At 33.3% G+C, this 19,897-nt stretch overlaps 1 protein-coding gene across 2 annotated transcripts; it reads right to left on the bottom strand.

Moving 5' to 3' along the window:
• Positions 1 to 596: 596 nt before the first annotated feature.
• LOC145128812 (annexin D3-like) lies at positions 597 to 19,599 on the bottom strand. 2 transcript variants are annotated; one of them, XM_079063611.1, is made up of 6 exons: positions 19,443 to 19,599; positions 19,030 to 19,175; positions 1,709 to 1,936; positions 1,426 to 1,638; positions 1,099 to 1,188; positions 597 to 990 (listed from the first exon to the last, which is right to left on the bottom strand). In XM_079063611.1, exons 1-6 carry the CDS (start codon positions 19,516 to 19,518, stop codon positions 790 to 792), a joined length of 954 nt encoding a protein of 317 aa, XP_078919737.1. In that variant the 5' UTR covers positions 19,519 to 19,599; the 3' UTR covers positions 597 to 789. The 2 variants fall into 2 exon arrangements, with proteins under 2 accessions (XP_078919737.1, XP_078919738.1); XM_079063612.1 differs by having other exon boundaries at positions 597 to 987.
• Between the last annotated feature and the right edge of the window lie 298 nt (positions 19,600 to 19,897).

Raw genomic sequence — 19,897 nt, 5'->3', positions numbered from 1 at the left:
CTTTTAAAACAACTTCTCCTTAGCTTTTTAGAGGCCAAAAGTCATTTTTGGAAAAGTTGCAAAAAGTCAGGTTTTTCTGAAGTTCATTTTCCTTATATCCAAAATCCAAAATTAGCTTTTTAAAGTGTTTTTGCCAAACATCTTTTACCTTTTATATTTTCCTAAAAGAACTTTTGGCCTCTCAAAAGCTAAGCCAAACACCCCCAGAATTTGTAACTTTTCAAAACTCCTTATGACTTTATGAATTGTAAAAATCAATATTACCTTTAAACAAACACAAACACTTTTTTAAAAAACAATTTATTGACTTACTGACTTTTTCCCACCACAAAATCCAATCGAATTTTTTTTTAAAGCTTCTTTCCCTACCACCATAAATCATTAAGTCATTTTGTCTAAAAGTCATTTTAAAGATCAAAATGAAATCTCAAACACCCTCTAAATAATGTAAATAATCATTTAAAGAATAAAAATACAAAAAGTATTTAGTAAGGACAAAATAGTCATTATATTTTATTTGGTAAAGACAAAAATCATGAAAAAAAATACCATATTAGTGGAAAAAAATAGAGAATTTACGATTTACCCCAAACCAGTGAACCACAAACGATTTATGTAATTTGCATTAAATTGTAGAGGTACAATATTATTATAAACATCACCCAGATGCAACACATAATTCCCAACTTTCTTCCAAGACTAGAATGCTCACACAATAATTCAAACGAACACACACATCAAGTTATTCTCCAAGCACAAATATTTTGTACATGTACATAAGAATTCGAGTTAATTTCCCAACAATGCCATCAAAAAAGCCCCATAATCTCCGGAAGTCTCGTCTTTAATCAGCTGGTCAAGGCTTGTTTTGTATATATCCATATATGCTTCTCTCACTTTCATCAGATCTACTTCAGCTCGACTTACAATGACTCTTGATAGCGAATCTTCATCTGTACCCCAGCCGTCAGTTGCAACTTTGATGACCTGCTAATCATCAAACCAGATGCAAAGCTTGTAGGTCATGATGGTTGTAAAAAGACTAAGATTAAAGCGACTTTTAACAGATTTTTCTAGCCTCTGAGGCAATTGAATCACCTCAACAAAATGTTTCTCAGGGGAAGCAATGCATGCAATCACATCTTTTACCAAAGATTCCAACAAATCATTTCCAAAATCCTTGATATCCTGTCAAAAGAATCAACTTCAATGTAAAACTTATAAAAGATCCACTCTTTCACTTAGAATACTATCAACTGAGTCATTAATTACTTACTAGTTATATTTTGAAAATTAAAATGTTTATATGTATGTTGTAAGGAACACCGAACACAATGATCATTATAATAGTCAATGGAAAAAGCATCAGCATAGATTAAGAAGTTACGCATGACAAATGGTTGTCAAGAGGTTAAGATACTAAACCTCATAAAGATGATTTCCGAATTTTTGATAGTAGGCTTCGAAAGTTGCTTTGAGCTGGAACACATTTCTTGTGCTAAGTATCCATACAACATGATCTTGATCGAATCGTTTCAATGCAACAGCTTCTTGTAACTTGGATGCTTCTTCATTTGCCAAATTTAAATCGACCACTTCCCCATCATACCTGAAAGAACTCACCAAGGCAACTAGAATCTGCACTAATGATAAATGTTTGTTAAAACTGAGGATTTTTTTAAGATCGAAAATGAAAACAATTAAATACCTTTATAACAAATGGTGGGGCATAAGCAATTATGTCTTCTTCGAGTGAACATTGATAGAGGGAACAATAACACTTTCTGACAGCAAGAAGACGGTGAGGAGATGATGCACAAGAGATTTCGACTATCACTTGTAGTTCATTCGTGCCAATTTCCTTTGAACTCAACACATTCTTCACCAACCTTGCATCCCTTTCTGGTGGATCATATGTCCACCAAACCACCGCTTTCTGTAAGAAAAAACTGGATTTTTTTAAAGAAAAAATAGAATGGCTTTTAGAAAAACTCCCATGAAAATAGGGTTGTTTGAGATTTGTTTATGATAATTGAATAGATTGAAGAAATGGGTCTCACAATGTCATCAACATATTACAAATTAAACCCTTTAACTTTTTATTTCTTACGGTTTGACCGACATATATCGGTAAATTTTGTACATGCCCTATCAAAAATACATTTTAGAATAAATTACAACAATGGTCCCTAAGGTTTACTCAGAACTGCAAGATTGATCTAACTTTTGATAGTTTCCCACGGAAGTGCCAAAGTTTAATTTCTATTTTAGAATAGGCCCCTGCCAACGAACAATGATTTAGCAGAAAGACCCTCACATGTGTAATACACATGAAGGTGTTTGGTATTTTCTTTATTTTATTCTCTCTCTAATTAATTACCTATAAGACTGAGGGGAGTGGTATAGAGATCACCGAGTTCCACCTCAACTCCAACAACGAGAAGAAAGGCGGGAAAAAGGAAGAAAGAAGAGATGAAGGTATGGGTTGCCGAGTGGGGGAGAAAGAAGGGGTAAGAATGGCTGAAGAAGAAAGAGACTCGACATGCCATTGCCGAGTTTGGGCTTCGAGCTCGGCATGCCGAGCTCACGGCCCAGTGTTTGCCGAGTCCACATTAGAACTATGGAGTTGCACTGAGCTCCACTTCGTCTAGCATAACCGTTAGATTACTTTAACTACAAAATTTTAAAAGTTATACATAAAGTTTCACTATATATTTTAAATAAATAATTTCACATAAATTAAAATATAATAAATATATATATAAAATAAAGTCTTAAACTAGATGTATAAAATAAAGTTTATTTTCTATAAAAAGTTATATGTCATAAATATATAGTTAAACCTATTTTATATATTTATTATGTTAGAAATTTTTTAGGAAAATCTATAAACTTCGGTGATATTTATAAAAAAAAATTACTTTTATTTTCACCAAAAAATGACAAAAAATGAAGAATCATGACATATTTGAGATTTTAGCAGGTAAAAATCTTCAATTTGTTGCAGATTTTTTTTCTTACACAAAAATAATTTTCAACAATTTTATCGAAAATAAAACAACTTTCCGATAACTTTTTAAAAATAAAATAATTATTAATGGTTTTTCCAGAAGATAAAAAGACGTTATTTTTCAAGAATATCATGAATATAATAAGAACTCCCCCGATATTTAAAAAACACCACAAAAACCATCCACACAAAATGACTAGATGATTAACGTTTTTTTCTGTATTCATAGTATGCATAGCTCAATTTGCATTACATATACATTGAATATAATAAAAACTTTCTCCTTATAATATTATTAAAAAGACACCATAAAAATCATATATACAAATTGTCTAGATGATTTGCTAAAGAAAACATTATTATTATATTATTTTTTTTCTTTTTTTGAATATTCATTCTATGAATAGCTCAATGTGTATATGCATATATACAACTGCTTCAAAGTCCGATTTGTAAAATCTAATCTTATATTTTTAATTGGTATTCATCAAAGTTATGAAATGTGTTTCAAAACGGTAAGGCGTGACTACGCTGTCCCGAAAACATTCATATTGGCAATGTGAGGCATGACGTGTGTATTGCGCGTTATGTTGTACTAGACCAATCACTTGTTGCACCATCAATTTTTTAAACAACAATAGGTTTTATTAAAAAAACCAAAAATAATCATCTAGAATAATTCAATGTAAAGGAACTAGAAAAAAAGACTATACAACAAAAACAATACTTTGAAAGTCTAATAAAAATAATACTCTCTGTTTGATACGAATATAAATTACATTGAAAAACATACATCAATATTGAATTAAGAGCATCTCAAATCAAAGATTTTTTCATAACTTATTACTATGCATTTTTAAAAAAATGAGTAATTATATATATATATATATATATATATATATATATATATATATATATATATAGATTAATTTTGAAGTCCCTTTTGAAACAGTTCTTTGATGTCATTGGTTGTTTTTTCTTTTATTTCTGTTTTGTGTCGTTTGTGAATTTAATTTTAATTCTTCAATAATATAGTGGATAGTGGATTACACGTGTCTTCACTTCTGAAGCTGCTATCTACGTGTTCGTTTTCCTTTTTATTCTCCTTTGCCATATCACCTTTTCCCACCGACACCTTTGACAATCCACCGCCTCAAAGGTCTCTACTTTCTTCTTATTCCTCCACTGCCTCATCTACTGTTCATTTACTCAATTTTCAGACGATCAAGCTTTTTTTTTCAGTTCCATCCATAAATCGATCTACCTTCCACCACGGGTCGCCCAAATCGACTCTCTTTCGTACCCAACCGATCATCAACAATCCGGGGTTGACGTCCCACCGGCGGAGACGAGGCAGACGATCGCCCCACCCCGACGTCACTTCTTCCAAGAATCACTGCTTCATCCTGGATCTCCATCGGCTTTTACGTTTTCATCTAGATAGATCTTCATCCACCACCTCATCTCTCCAGCGACTGGAAACTTCCTTTGCATCTCTTTGCTGCTTCGATGGTCGCTACCACCGCTTAACCACCGACCATCTATGCTAACCCTTTTTTTCTCATAAAGCCGGCTTTAGGTGTTCAGCTTGGGCTAAAACCCTTCAGAATCACCGACTTTCTCCACCGCATTTGTTTCTGGGTATTTCCATAGTGTTCAATTCAAGCTCTCCGTTCGTCAATCATAGAACCCCAACGCTAACTGCACAACTGGTGGCGCTCAACAGCGGCGGTGCTAATCGCCGGAGGGTGCAGCGGCGGTGTTCTACTCTGCAGCTTCACTCTTGAGAGTTTTCATATTGACAACGCCTTATGTTCCAACAATCTGCGAGCATGTGTGAGAAATCGGCGGAAAGACTTACGCACCTAACTTCTCACCACCATCATCGGCTTCATAATTACCCTATTTAGTTCTTAAAATCGACCCTGTGAGGATTTCGAATAAGGTGATTATCTTTCAAACTGGTGCTTAGTTCTTACATTTTTATTGTTATTTGAAGGTCCGATACAATTCTGAATAAGGTCTGATGCAATTCTGATTTATAAACCCGAACCTGTAATTTCTTTTAGGCAACCACTTATGAAACCAAAACCTATCAAATGTTCTTTGTCAGGAAGAAAAAGATTACCCTTTTTTGCAGAAATATCTACAATTGCTTACCAATTTCGCCATAACTTGAAATTCAAATTATTTTTACTTTCTATTTTCAAGTTATGTGAGGAGGATGACTCATCGTATCCCAGGAATACAATTCGGTTATACGCACCCAGTTGGTTTTGAGATTTCAAAGTAAGTTTAATGTTGCATACCAACTGTTTGATAAAATGCTTAAATCAGATTTTTGAATTACTCACACAATACCCATCATGTTGCATCTCGATTAACACCATGTACTCATGTAGTACCATTTAACTTCAAGCATAATTGATCTGTAGGATCCAATTCCAACATGATTCATAGCAACCATCAACCCACAGACAATGAAAGGTTTGTATAATATTTTTTAAATTATTTACAAATTTTTTTATTTTTTTTTATTTCGTCATGCAAACATTTGACAAGTATATTTTGTTATTCTATATTATTTTTTTTTATAAAAAAATGTAACATCTTTTTTAACAAAGTAACCGCATAGCTAGAATCTCATATGTAGACGGAACAGTGATCGGATGGATTCTCCTTCCGGAATTGAGGTACATACTATTACTCTAATACTCTTTACTTCTTGCCAATTACCTTAAGAATCAGTGATTCCAATGTTCTCTTTTTTTAGAGACAGATTACTAACATCCGACCAAGTTGATGTATTGAATGGCTATCATAAGATGTGGATAAAAACGCATTTTTGGTAAAAGTCTTCTCATTTCACATTTTTATTTACTTTTTTTTTATAAAAAATAGCTAAGAAAGCTTCCAAAAGTATGTCACTTGCATAAAAAAAGAAAACTAACTATCTTCAAATCCTTCTCCTTGCAACTCACCCCACAGGGAACAAAAACAAAAATGCGCCAAGTTGACACTCTCTTCTCTGTTTGAGAGTAATCATATGATTAAGTGCTTGATGGGAATATGGACCAATAATAATCATATGATTAAGGAAACTCTGAGGTCTGTTTCTCTTTTTTCTTTATTGAGTGTTATCTGTAAATGGTGTTTCTTATTTGAGCTGAATGAACCGTCACTGACTATTTTACCCTTTTGTTTGGAACTAATGCGAATGAAAAATGAGTTATTTGTTTGATAACCGGTGTGAATGTGAAGTCTAGCTCACAAAAAGATTACAAATTAACGAAATATCCAAACAAAAATTATCTGATATAATAATGATATAGATTTTTAAATATTTGATATGAATAATTATATATTTATGAAGTATGTAATTAAAAAAGTATTAAATATAACAAGTAATTACAACTTAGCAAAATTCTAAGGTTCCGAAACAACCATGATAATATTACTAACACATTAAGTAAAGTTATTTAATGGGAATCATTGACTGTCTGATTTACATTATTTGTTGTGTTTGTTGTTTTTGACATGGATTTTATGAGTGATTAAGTGATGTGGTTTTGTATTGTAGATTGCACTAGATTGGAGGGAAGCTTTATCACTGAAGAACGCCATTGAAGATCATATCACAAAAGGTGTTGTTTTTGTATTGTTATGGATTTGGTCATAAATATTTAACGTTTCCAATTCGTCTGACATAAGTTACTATGTAACTTGGAAAAAAGAAGAGGACCCTACTGTGTTTACAGGCGACACATTGCTGGGTGGTGTCATTTCCTGATATACATTTTCTGCTAAATGCTAGAAATAACATTCTACTTTCATGTTGTATTTTTTTTAGTTTGTTGCTGGTTGTGGCAAGTTTTTGAGGGAACATCAGAACAGATGTATGAGTCACTATGTGTGACTTTGGCTTCTTTGCCAAAACCAACTAAAGTTTACTGTAGGCATGAGCTAAATTAATACTTATGTTGTTTTTGTATTTGTTAGTTTGTACTAAAATTAATTAATACTAGATGTCATATTTTATACATGTCAGACACAATCTGGCCTTGCAACTATTCCATCAACCATTGAACAAGAATTAGAAACTAATCCATTCATGCGATCTAATCTACCTCAACTTCAGGTACTCTTGCTGTTTTTTGACTTTTTTTTATATAGTTTGGCACAAGAAAGGTCTTATTTTGACTTCAATCATGATGCTGGAGAAAGTTAGATGCAAGTCCCCTGTGCTCTACGGTTTCTTTCTCTATTTTTCTGTTGTAACTCCAACACCCGCAACGCTGGATTCTTCCCTAGTTAATACTATTGTAGAATGAAACTTTTTTACTTTTATATATATATATATATATATATATATATATATATATATATATATATATATATATATATATATATATATATATATATATATATATAATGAATATTGAATGGTCAATATATACTTTCACAACTTAAACATGAAACTGTTTCTTCTTCAACAATATTTCAATTTAGCCATTTCACTATAACTTAGTTTTACATATTTTTATTTCTTTATTAATTAATTATTTTTATTAAATATTTAATAACATCTCATTTATAAAATATAGTTTTTATGATGATAGTATAATATTTTCGTTGGAGTAGTCTTTTATGTAGATGTCAATATTAATAGAATTATAATGTGACACTTAAAGTAAAAATGGTATAATAACTATAATGTAAAATTATAACAAAAAACAATAGCACAATATTCTCTCTTATACACAATATTTAGATCGAGAAAATACAATTTTTTTTAGGTAGTGAAAATCAAACAAAATTACAATACAATATAATAAGAATTACAGTAAGATAATTAAATATATCCAGTCTTAAAAAAAATCTTTTGATTTTGATCAAACCATTATCTTTTGTTAGCAAAATCGGCTAACCATTAAATCTCTTCAAAATTCGATTTACAAACTTTCCAATATGTTATATCATTTTCTGCTATGATAAAACCATGATTTGTTCATAAATAATACCAGAATTTAGGGATTTATTTTTAAATTCCCCCGAAATATTATATATATATAAACTTAATTTAAAAATATATCTCTATATTATGTATAACCTTTTAATACGTCATTAAAACATCTATTCAATAGTTATAATCAATATTGAACATTTTTATAAATATATAATAAAGTAAATGTATAACTTTTTAATTTGTTTATCTCCCATATGAGTTTATTCTTAAAGTCAATATTAGTATCACCACGTAAACTCATCTCAAATGGACGGTCTAAATCCAAAATGATAAATATATGAAAACACAACTATTAAATAAAGGATCGGATAAAAGGAGTAGATTATTATGCTATGTATAAGGTCGAGCGGTATTATAGCGGAAAAAGGGTGATGAAAGCTTCCCTCACTCTGGAACACCATCCCTTGGGTCAGGGAAGCAACTCGCGGGAAAGATGTGGGGAGATGGGGTGCCGCACTCTCTCTCTTCATGTTATTGGACAGATTTTTTTCCTTTTTTTTTTATCTTTTTTAATATTTATAAAATTATATACCTACTAAAAAATATAAAAAAATATATCAAAATTCATGGTTTTTAATTCCCTACAAAATGAGTATAATATATGAATGAAATATATTTTATAAAAAATAAAAAAAATAGTGAGGGGAGCTTCCCACCCATTCCTTGTGTTTTAGGTGAGGGAAAGGAAAGTGAGGGAAACGGTGGCGTGGCCCACAAAAAGTGAGGAAAACATCACTCCCATACCCTCCAGTCTAATGTTTCATCTACTTTAATAAATAAAGTTTTTTTTTTGCCACTTGTCACACTCATTCAATTTGATAAATATCATTTTATGGTTATTTTGAATTAATTTTTTTTCACATATCATTTTATTAGTTTTTTTATTTTATTAAATTCCATATAATATTTTAATATAATAATTATAATAAATATAGTAATAAATGGATATTAATTTCATTAATAAACTTACCTTTTAATTTCAAAATTTTCAAAATTAAACTCACTAGTTTCTTTTCTTTATTTGAATTATTTGTTTAAATTTAAAAGATAAAAAACATTCCATTATAATAATTCATTATTTTTTTTATTTTCATATAAATTCAAAGTTTTTAAATATTTTTATCTTCATATTTAACTTTTTATTTTTAAATTAACCCATATAATACATGAAGTCTCAGAATTAGTAGTAAATATATGCAACATATTAATGCAACATGCACCTTATGTATGAGTGATAAATTAAAATTGGTTATTAAAGATGCATATATTTTGTAAGAAATGTGAAAGGCCTAAGCATGCAAATGTGATTTACGTAAATTTATCTTCAAGAATCAATAATGAAAGAGAACCGAGTTTAGTTATAATCTCAAAAGGAAATTATTGACAACCTAGCTATGCAATCATTTTTTAAACTTTGTATAAATAGCAATATTTGTTTTTTACAATTTTTTTAGACGTCTTTTTTAAAGTGACAATCCATGCACAAAACTTACGTATTGATTAATTATTTATAAATATTTTTAATAATATTAAATATATCTACCATCAAATTGGTTTGAAAAGTTATTTTATTTGTATATATTTATATAATATTCAATCTATACAAGTCTAAACATTAGATATCATAAATGTATGTATGAATAAAAAAACTAAAAATGAAAAAAATGAAATATATATATATATATATATATATATATATATATATATATATATATAATAAGTTAACGAGTTGGAAATAAAAAATCAAAAGGTTCAATTTGTAATGTTTATCAGATTAAACGGCATGGACGAAGTTCAATGCCTAGAATCCTATGTGGACAACCTCATCCATGCTTGAACACTACCCCAAATGGATGTAGGTGTTTTGTGGATTGTTTTGGTTCATGAACGACTATGGATGCCTCTGATTGGTTATAACACCATGTATCGAATCGTTTCATAATTCAGGGCTCTAACTCGAAGACCGGTTATCATAAGGCTTAGGGCCTTTGGGAGAGAGAGATTTAGACTGTGACAACCGTCAACTTCGGGTCAAAGCCAAAGTCGAGTCAAAATAAAATAAACAAAGTCTCTTTAAATCTCTTAACTCTTTATTAAATACCGGGGGCACCTAACCCCCTTTAGTGTAGTCAAAGATCTCTCGAAACGGAAGAATTTCACGAGAAACAGCCAGCTGGACCGAAACCACCTATGGACCGAGCCCACCTTCAGTCCGGATTCACTTTCGGCCCAAAAACCTATTTCGGTCGGAATCCCCTTTCGGCCCGGAACCACTTTCGTTCCGGATTCACCTTTAATTCTGGATTTACCTTTGGTCTGAAACCTCTTTCGGTCTAGACTACGGTAGTTCGAGACTACTTTCGGTCATTAACTTACTTTCGGTCTGAAACTATGTTTGAGTCGTCCCACCGCGGCACGGTCCGGACTACACTCAATTTCGGATTACCTTCGGGTCGTATCTACTCTCAGTTCAATTCACATTCGGTCCTTAGTCTCATGGACCGAGACCCCGCACCGAATTTTCCCTCAGCCTCATAGACTCAAAACTAAGGTAGAAAAACCCAAAGGGGCTCTCTTGGTTCGGAGCCTCCGAGTCTGGAACATAACCCTTTAAGATGAACCGGACTACTCCGCATGCTCCGGAATGCCTTCCTCTTTTGGAACCTCCTCATCCGGAACCAACCCGTCTCGAAAGGAACCGCACCAAACGAGCTTCGCGACCCCGGAAGACCAAGGCCGCTCCGGAAGGTGATAACTCCTTACCTCCACTCCGGAACCATGAATGAATCCGGATGAACGTTCCTAACTCCGTAAACATCCTTTTTCATTGCCAATCTTGGAGAGTAGAACCCGTCCTTAATATATCTAGGACTTACCATTTAATTCCATTCTAGGGGAAAATCCTTATTATAAGCAATATCTATTTTGCAAAATATTCCCTAAAGGTTGGTTGAGTTTTCCAAAAAGTTATGACACCAACCCACTCCCCATACTCACTCTATGACAACTTTATGACACTATTTCCATAGTGACTAGTCAAATCAATATCTTTTCTCCAACACTCCACCAGATTTTCTTACTTTAAATCCACTCATTAGATTCTCAACCTCTACCTATAAGACCCAAATTGCTTCCTTCCAAGACAAGCTTTACTTTTTCTTTCTCTCATTCTCTCTCTGGAACTCGAAGATCTCAAGGAGGCCCTCAATCTTTCACTTTATTATTGGTAAGATCATCATTATCACTCTTGTATATTCCACACTCTTTCACTCAAAATCACGAATCTCATACAAATATCGTCATATTTGCTCTTAGGACCTCCAAATACTTAAGCTACCCCAAGTAATCCCGACTTGGAGATCGTCTTTCTTCAACCACCATCTCTGAGAATCACTCAAGGTGAGTTCATACCCCTACATTTTCATGTTTTCTTCAAGTTTAGGGGGGGGGGATACAAGTTAAATCATCTTAACATAACTTAAACCCACACATCAACTTTTCGCAGAAAAGTTGGGTTCTATTCATGGACTGTTTTGACCATCTTAAACTTAATATTTTTCGAAACTGTTTAATATGTAAGTAGTTTAGGTTTCTACCTTTAAAACGACTACTTGCACATCTCCATACAATTTTTCTACAATTTATGGCGATTTTTACAAATCTGCCTACCATTTCAGAGACGGATTCGGACCAGTCTGTGAATACAAACATTTTCACACAAGTTAAAGTTCATTAAAAATCATAATAAAAATTATGAACAAACTAGACAAAATTTTTAAACTCTCAGAGTTTACGAATTCTGATTTCGACCTAAACGAATTTTCTATAATTTTTCTAAGAACAGATATAGAAATGTTAAAACTAGCAAAATGGTTGATAACTTCATTTACACCTTGTAACTGCTGAGCAGTGTGTGTTTTATTATATAAATACATGTTGTCTATATTTCATATCTTTTACCTTAGTATAAAGGTTTGAATCATACACAAAAAGGATTTCTACCATTACAAAACGTTTTATTAAGCTATAATAGGTATAACATATGTTTCATTTACACAACAAACATATTATGGAAGACTTTCATTTCCACAAAAAAGAGATTTTTACTTCACACAACATGTAAACTCGTTAACGTAAATTGTGAGACATTGCTTCATAGTACTCATCGAGTACTGGTTAAAATCTCGTAAGATATAACCAGAGTCTCTTGTAGGGAGAGCGTGATAGTTGTATATAGATCTATATTGGGATTGACACCCCACATCTTAGCTGCATACTACAGCCTGACCGGCCAGTCAGGGGTGACAAATGTCATAACATTCCGACGCTTGAAGAACGTCGCAACAGGTTCATTTAGTCATAGCATGGTTATAGCGACTCACATAGGGAGTTAACGACACATAAAGTTTACGGGAATTTACAAATCTAAAAGGGTCTTATGTCGATTTAAATAAACCACCTTTACAACTATAAGTAGGAAATTTACTTATACACCGCAGTCTTGGAATTTGAGACTGCGCACCGTCTTTATAAGGAAAATATTGGATTATTCTTGGAAACACACAATTCATTTACAAAGAAAGGTTTTCAATCCTACACACGAAAAGCTTGGATAGCTCTTGCCAAATAGACGAGGAGGGCTGTTGGATCCATTAAGGCAAGTAAGCTTGGATAGCTCTTGCCAAATAGACCTTCATTCAGGAGTCACATGGTGCCACTGTGTGAGCCTATCAACCTCATCAACCAGTTGGAAATCTGGTATAGCAGTTAATTGGTAGGTAAATACGAGACCAGGGAGGTCTCGGTTGCATCTGGAATGTAATTATGGGGCAACAAGATGGGCCTGAGGTGGTACTAGTGATTGGGACTCGTGTAGGACTTCGGACTTCAGACAGAGTAGTAAGGGTTATTCTCTAGTGGTGTAAAGATCCGTTCGTCGCAAGGAAGTGAGAGCCCTGCTAAGGCCTGGTTCGGTCACAGGTTTGGAATGCTGTTGTTTGTGTGAGTTGTTCTCTCAGTTCATATCAGAGTTGTGATGGGCTGTTCAATTATCTGGTGTGGCTGGGTGATAGTAACGAGTGATTTCGAGGACAAAATCTAATTTAAGTGGGGGAGAGTCATAACACCTTGTATCGAATCATTTCATAATTCGGGTTCGTGACCCGGAGATCAATTATCATAAGGATTAGGGCCTTTAGGAGAGAGAGCTTTAGACTCTTTGGGTGTGGGTAATGTAAGTTAGACGATTAGGGAGTCCGGTTTGAGATTTGGAGCCCAAGGGTATAACAGTAAAGTGGTTGTTTAGGCTTTTATAAATATTGGATTTTAGTTCAAGAATTTTTAAGGCAAGAATAAGTTGCTAGAAGTGTAGACCTTCTCGTTACCTTTCCGTTGATATAAAGATCGTCGAAATCTGACTTAGAGCAAAGAAGTTATGGCCTCCGGAAGTTGGCGGTTTAAAAGGCTAAGCCTTGTATGCTGGCGTACAAGGGAGTACGTTGGGCGTACTAGACAGAAGGGATCGAGGGACTTTATGGAGTACGCTGGGCGTATTGGGAGTACGCGGGGTATACTCCAACCAGATGAAAAGCATAATTTTTAGGTTTTGCACCCTATTTAAGCATCATTATATCATCTCTTGGACATTTTATACCAGCCTCCACCTCCCCTTGCCCTCAAATCGAAACCCTTGAGTGATTTGGTGAGTTTTGAGCTTAAAAGAGTGTTTGTTGGTTGTTTATGAAGGAGAAGAAGAAGAGGAACACTTGAAGGAGTGGCTTGAGCTTGAAGATCCAGGTTTAGCTTATCATTTGCAAGTTTTTTAAGGTAAAAAGCTCACACCTTGCTGATCATAAATTTTAGATCCAGTTTATGGGGTATTTTGTGCACTTCTGAGTCTTTTATGTTAAAGGTGAGCTTTGGATCTACTCCAGAAGCAATGGATGCTAGATCTTAGCTCCATTCAGTTCCTATGTTTATAAAAATGTCAACTTTATGGAGTATTTGGACCCATGCATGTATTAAGACCTTTGTTAAGCTCATTTTGAGCTCTTGAGCCCTATTAAGCCATGTATGTTTGTAAAGTTGCCAACTTTACGTGATAAGTTACCCTTTAGAGTCAGATTTGAGAGTTTGGCTTAAGGTATTAATCAATTAAGAGCTTAATGGTGAGTGTTGGCCTCTAACGAGTACGTTGGGCGTACATAGGAGTACGCTCAACGTAGTGCTTGGTCTATGCATCGAAAACTTGTATATTGTGTGTCGTGGCTGAGTACGCGGGGCATACGTCTCTCAGACGCTGGGCGTAGTCCCCAGGATGGACATTTTAGGCTTTTAGGGATTGGGCCTTGTTGGGCCATTGGACCTTAGACTTTGGGCCATGGATTGACTGTGGCCTTCCTTAGTATGGGTCTCATGATAGTTTTTGGGCCCAATTTGGAAGTTGGGCATATTGGGCCTTCCGTTTCCATTTAGGAAATCGGGCTTTTGGAGCAAATGGGTTGAGCCCAGGTTTGGGCCAAATAAGGAAAGGGTAAAATGGTCTTTTACCTTGGTTATGGATTAAGTGGCTTTGATTCTTGTTTTAGGTCAAGATGCAAATATTAATTGGATAATTATTTGATGGTGCTAGCGCAAAGGGATTTTCGTATCAGCATACTGAGAATTTATTGAGAGATTCAACGACTTGAGGTGAGTTTCCTCAATGTGTTTAGCGGGTCGAAGGCACCAATGCCGACCCATGGTTTGTTATGATAGGATGCTAGTTTTCTGCGTAACTCCTACATAGGTTATGTGTTTGCATGTTTACCGGGCGGAGCCTGATGCCGGTCGGGGCCCGATGATCATTCTGTATTCTATTTATCATTGTGTTTATATGCTTATATGTTTATATTAATGTCGGACGGGGCTCGATGACTGACATATTTGTATACCGAGCGAGGCTTGATGCTGGGCGAGGCCTGATGCCTGGCAGGGCCTGATGACAAGAAGGGCCCAGAATATGGTTGATATGTATGGTATGCAATATTTTTGGGAACTCACAAGGCTTCGTGCTTACGGTTTTCAATTTTTGGTTTCAGGTATTTGCGGTTCAAAAGGGACGGGCCCTGCTTGATTGCAGGCATCTACCCATGTTTCCGCAACATGTCGATTTTGGGATTGTACTCTGATAACGTTGTTACTTTGAATGTTTTTGTAAAGATAACTGGTGTTTTGATTATGTTAAAAGTGAAATTTCACCTCTTGATTTTCAGGATTTTACATTGGCGAAGCTTTGGAACGATAAGTTATTTGACTGTTGAATGTCTTAAAGAAACTTATTACTTTTTTAAATGGGAAAATGACGCAACGACCTATTATGTATTTCTACTTTACTCATCACTTAATTTATTTTCGTGCTTTATAAGGGAATAAACTCTGCGGTGATCTGTGTTTTTAGTCCTTCTAACCTATATTAGCCAGTAACATATGCCACTTAAGCATTTTTCTATTTAAAAGTCAAACCTTTTGACCATTTTTCTAGAGGATGTCTCATTCCTAGTAACATATGCCACTTAAGCATTTTTCTATTTAAAAGTCAAACCTTTTGACTATTTTTCTAGAGGGATGTCTCATTCCTGTTCTCAGCTTCAATTGACAAACATCAACAAAAAATTAAAATTGTAGTGTTGTTCCTTTCTCTTTCTCTCTCTCTCTCATACACACACGGACCCTTCTTCATTGCCCTTATACCTCCATCCCAATCACCAAGATAAAACAATTCACAACTAAAATGTTAAGGGGAGGGGTTGTTTTTGAAAACAATCTTCTAAATGCGACTTGACCTGAGTACCCGACACCACATCCACACTGTTCTTGGTGTGATTAAGTGATTAAAGCATATTGGTTAGAGCAGATCGAACATCGCCTTCTCCACAGACACTCACACAATAATTATGCATCTCGATCACAACATTTTGACCCATTTACGCAACCTCGTTCATGACCCCTTTAATCCAATCGAAATACCCTTGTTGCCTTGTGACCCAGTAGAAGTAAGATCTTGTTGTATTTAAATTAGAGGCGTTTTTCTTCGACAACGCCGATGCTAGCAGCAATGGGCTGTTGCCGTCGTTTTCCAAGGCTTCGTCTTCCTTTTTTGTTTTTTTTTGTTTTCATGTTATTCAAGATGATTTTGACGATACTGATCATCGGGGTTGCTCTGATTCCTAACCCTACTAGCAACACGACGTCGTATGGTCCGTCGATCAGGAATTTCGGGAAACTGTCAAGATCAATTTAATCCATTAAATGTTGTCAATTTTGGTGTTTTGAGAACAAAAACGACAACAACAAAGTACTTACTTTGGGTTGTTTTTGAAATCCACTCTTAGTAGTCTGTTTTTGCCACTAGCAGGTGGCTGACTTACCTGAGAGAAGACGATTTTTAGTTGTCTAGTCCAATCGTCGAGTGTTCGGATATGCACACACTTAGGTAGTCATCTCTCGGTACAGAAGTTATGGAGAAGAAGATGGGAGGGGTTGTTTTTTACCGGTGATAGAAGGAGATAAGGGATTGGTCATCGATTGGAAAATTATAATGTTAAATGAGGTGGCAAGGAAGTTTCCGGCTGACCCCTTCTTTTCGTCAAAAAAGACCAAATAGACCCGAAAAAAATAAGTTTGTTCCATTAAAAAGCACGAAAAAACTATAGGGACTGAAAAAGTAAAGTCGAAATACCTAATAAGGCCGTTGCGTCATTTTCCCTTTTTAAATTTAAACAAAAAACATATTATCTACACGTACTAATATATACTCCCTCCGTCTCAAATTAATAGTCCATATTTCCTTTTTGGTTTGTCCCAAAATAATTGTCCACTTCTAAAAATAAATATCATTTTTACCAAAATAGCATTCATTATTAGTTAAACTACAATGAAACTAAATGCAACTACCATAAAATTAAATGCAACAAAAGGGTATAATTGTCATTTCTTTTAAAAAAGTTAATGGTAATTAATGTTTTCTTAATCTGTGTGTTTTTTGTCTGTGGACAATAATTTTGGGACGGAGGGAGTATATATATATATATATATATATATATATATATATATATATATATATATATATATATATATATATATATATATATATATATATATATATATCACATTTTTAAAAGATGAACAATTATTTATCATCTTCTTCTTATTCTTCATTCGATGATGATGATATGTTTATTCATACGTTTATGCAAACGACAAACGAAATGTTAAGTCAAGAAGCCGAAAGTTCAATTGCCGAAAAGAGAATTAGAACTTCGATCAACATAGATCATATCACAGAAAATGAACTTTTGGTACATGATTACTTAACCCCTGATTTATTTTTTATATGACCATGAGAATTTTGAAGAATGTTTCCATATTAGCATAAATCTATTCATACGTATAGCTAGAGATTTGATAGATAATTATGATTTATTTTCAATTGAGTTGGGATGATAAGATAAACGAGGTTTTACTATGTACGATATAAAATGTACAACTGTACTTCGACAATTGGTATATTACATCACTACATACGGATCATATGAGTATTTAAAAATATATGATGGAATGGGTTGAGAATTTGTATATTTGTTTTGTGAGTATGTTGTAGAGTTTTATGGTAACATATATTTAGGGACGTCGACTAGAAGTGATGTCGCACAATTATATGCCGCACATCAAGCTACACATGTTTTTCAAGGAATCTTTGGTAGCAATCACAATCTCCGTTATTACTTGGCTGAACACATATGTCGAAAACAACATGGAACAAAGTGATGAGACGAAGACAACGAATAATAGTTTCTATTTTCTAGTGGTTAACTTTTAATTTTTATTGTCTTTTTAAATTTGGTTTTGTAATTTTTTAAATTGTTATTGTCCTTTTTAAGTTTAGTTATGTAATTTGTGTTCAATAATAGTATGTTTTATTTTGTTTAAAGATTTTAATTTATTTTTTTTATAATTAATTAATTTAATTTAACTTTAATTTGTATAACATTAATTATATTTAGACAAAAATAAAAGAAAATAAATGAATATGATATTGATGATGTGGACTTATGATTATTCCAAAATGTTGTGACGTAGCTTTATAAAACCCCACCACTAACCACTATAGTGGTGAGTGCCACATCATCACCACTAACTACCACTAAAAGCTTGGGTTACTCACCACTATATCCATTTTATTTTTTGATTATTAAAATAAAAAATATATATATTTTTTAATTAATTAAATTGTAGAGAGAGGTGAAGAAAGGTAGAGAGAGATAGAGAGACATAGAGAGAGAAACAAGTTTATTGGCTGTGGTGTTCCGTTCTTCCCACCACAGATGACAACGAAATAGCTCCACCACTAGCCACCACTAAAACCTTGGGATAGTGCTCATATTTGTGGTTAGTGGCCACGTAGACCACGAACCATCTCGTGATGAGCAGAAGGCCTTAGCGATCTTTTTTCTAGTTGGTCACCAACAACAAATTAAAGGAAAATGAAAAATAAAGGAAAATGTGCGGACTAAAGAGGGGAGGTGTCGGTGCAACGACCGCAGCCGTGACTATTTCAATTGCTTTTATTTTTTTTCTTAAATAAAGCTTATAAATATTAAATCATGATTTATCCCTTTATAAAGAAAAATAAAAAAGAAATTGAAATTATAAATTTTTTTTCTCTGACCAATATTCATATATTTTTGTGTAGTTTTAATTATTTTATAATAATAAAAAGTGGAGTTGGTTTGTATTGTTAATCGAGTTAATAAAAATTATTCTAATTGGTTGTGTATATAGATAAAAGAGAAAGTATATTTTAATGAATGTATGGATTTGTTTTAATGACCCATAGGAGTGTCTAAGTACCACACATTTCTCCAAACTCCACAAATTGCAGATTTAGGAATTAAAGTATATTGACCTAATGACCTTTAGATATGTTTATGTTTAAATGAAGTAAAGAACATACCCCAAAATTATGGGAAATCTTAGACCGGAGAGACTCAATGAGATCCTGATTGTATAATTCTTGATAAGTCTCTCGAATGATTTTTCTTTGGGTTGCATTCCTATGACCCAACACTTTAATAACAGCCTTCCCATCATGCATTAATCCTGACAACCACACGAAACTTGTGAAGAAATATTTCAGCAAATTTCATTAGAAATTGATTTGTATATAATAATTTTTTTGCTATATAATAATTTATGAGATTAGGTGATTTTACAATTTGTATATTATATAACATTTCTAATCATAAATTGTCGTGTATCACAAAAAAATGTTGTCTATGGATCAGCTTCCATTTCGTTAAAACGACGAATCTTTATTTAAAAAATTTACACAATTTTAAGGATCTAGAAAGAGAGAGGGAGATGGACCATCTAAAGCTTTTCGAAGTGTTTCCGAGTCTTGGGCAGGAGAAGGAAGTTGTTCCGGTAGTTTGATTGTCGCCATTAGATTTGTTGGTGTTTCGCGTCTCCGGTCGTATTGCTTTTTTTGTGCGAAGATAATTGTTTTGATAAAATTAATGAATAAGTTTTGTGAATAATTGATAATAAATAGACGTCTAGTATACGTATTTTTAAATATTTTACATTTTCTAGGATATATAAAATATTGGTTTTCACGTGTATTTTTAAATATTTTACATTTTCTAGGATATACAAATATTGGTTTTCACGTGTCACTTAAGTTAATTATGAATATCATTTTTATAAACAAAATCATTTCTTTGGTTTGCCAAACGGCATGCTACACAATACGATAATATAGCAAAAGAAATCCATTTAAGAATTATAGTTGTTTACGTAAGTCAAAGCTAAGCAATCTAATC

The sequence above is a fragment of the Lactuca virosa genome, chromosome 8 (assembly GCF_052849685.1).
Source record: "Lactuca virosa cultivar CGN04683 chromosome 8, Lactuca_virosa_CGN04683_v6, whole genome shotgun sequence".
Lineage (NCBI taxonomy): Eukaryota > Viridiplantae > Streptophyta > Magnoliopsida > Asterales > Asteraceae > Lactuca > Lactuca virosa.
Note: the sequence above shows the minus strand (reverse complement) of the source record. Positions and strands in the feature narration are given on the sequence as shown.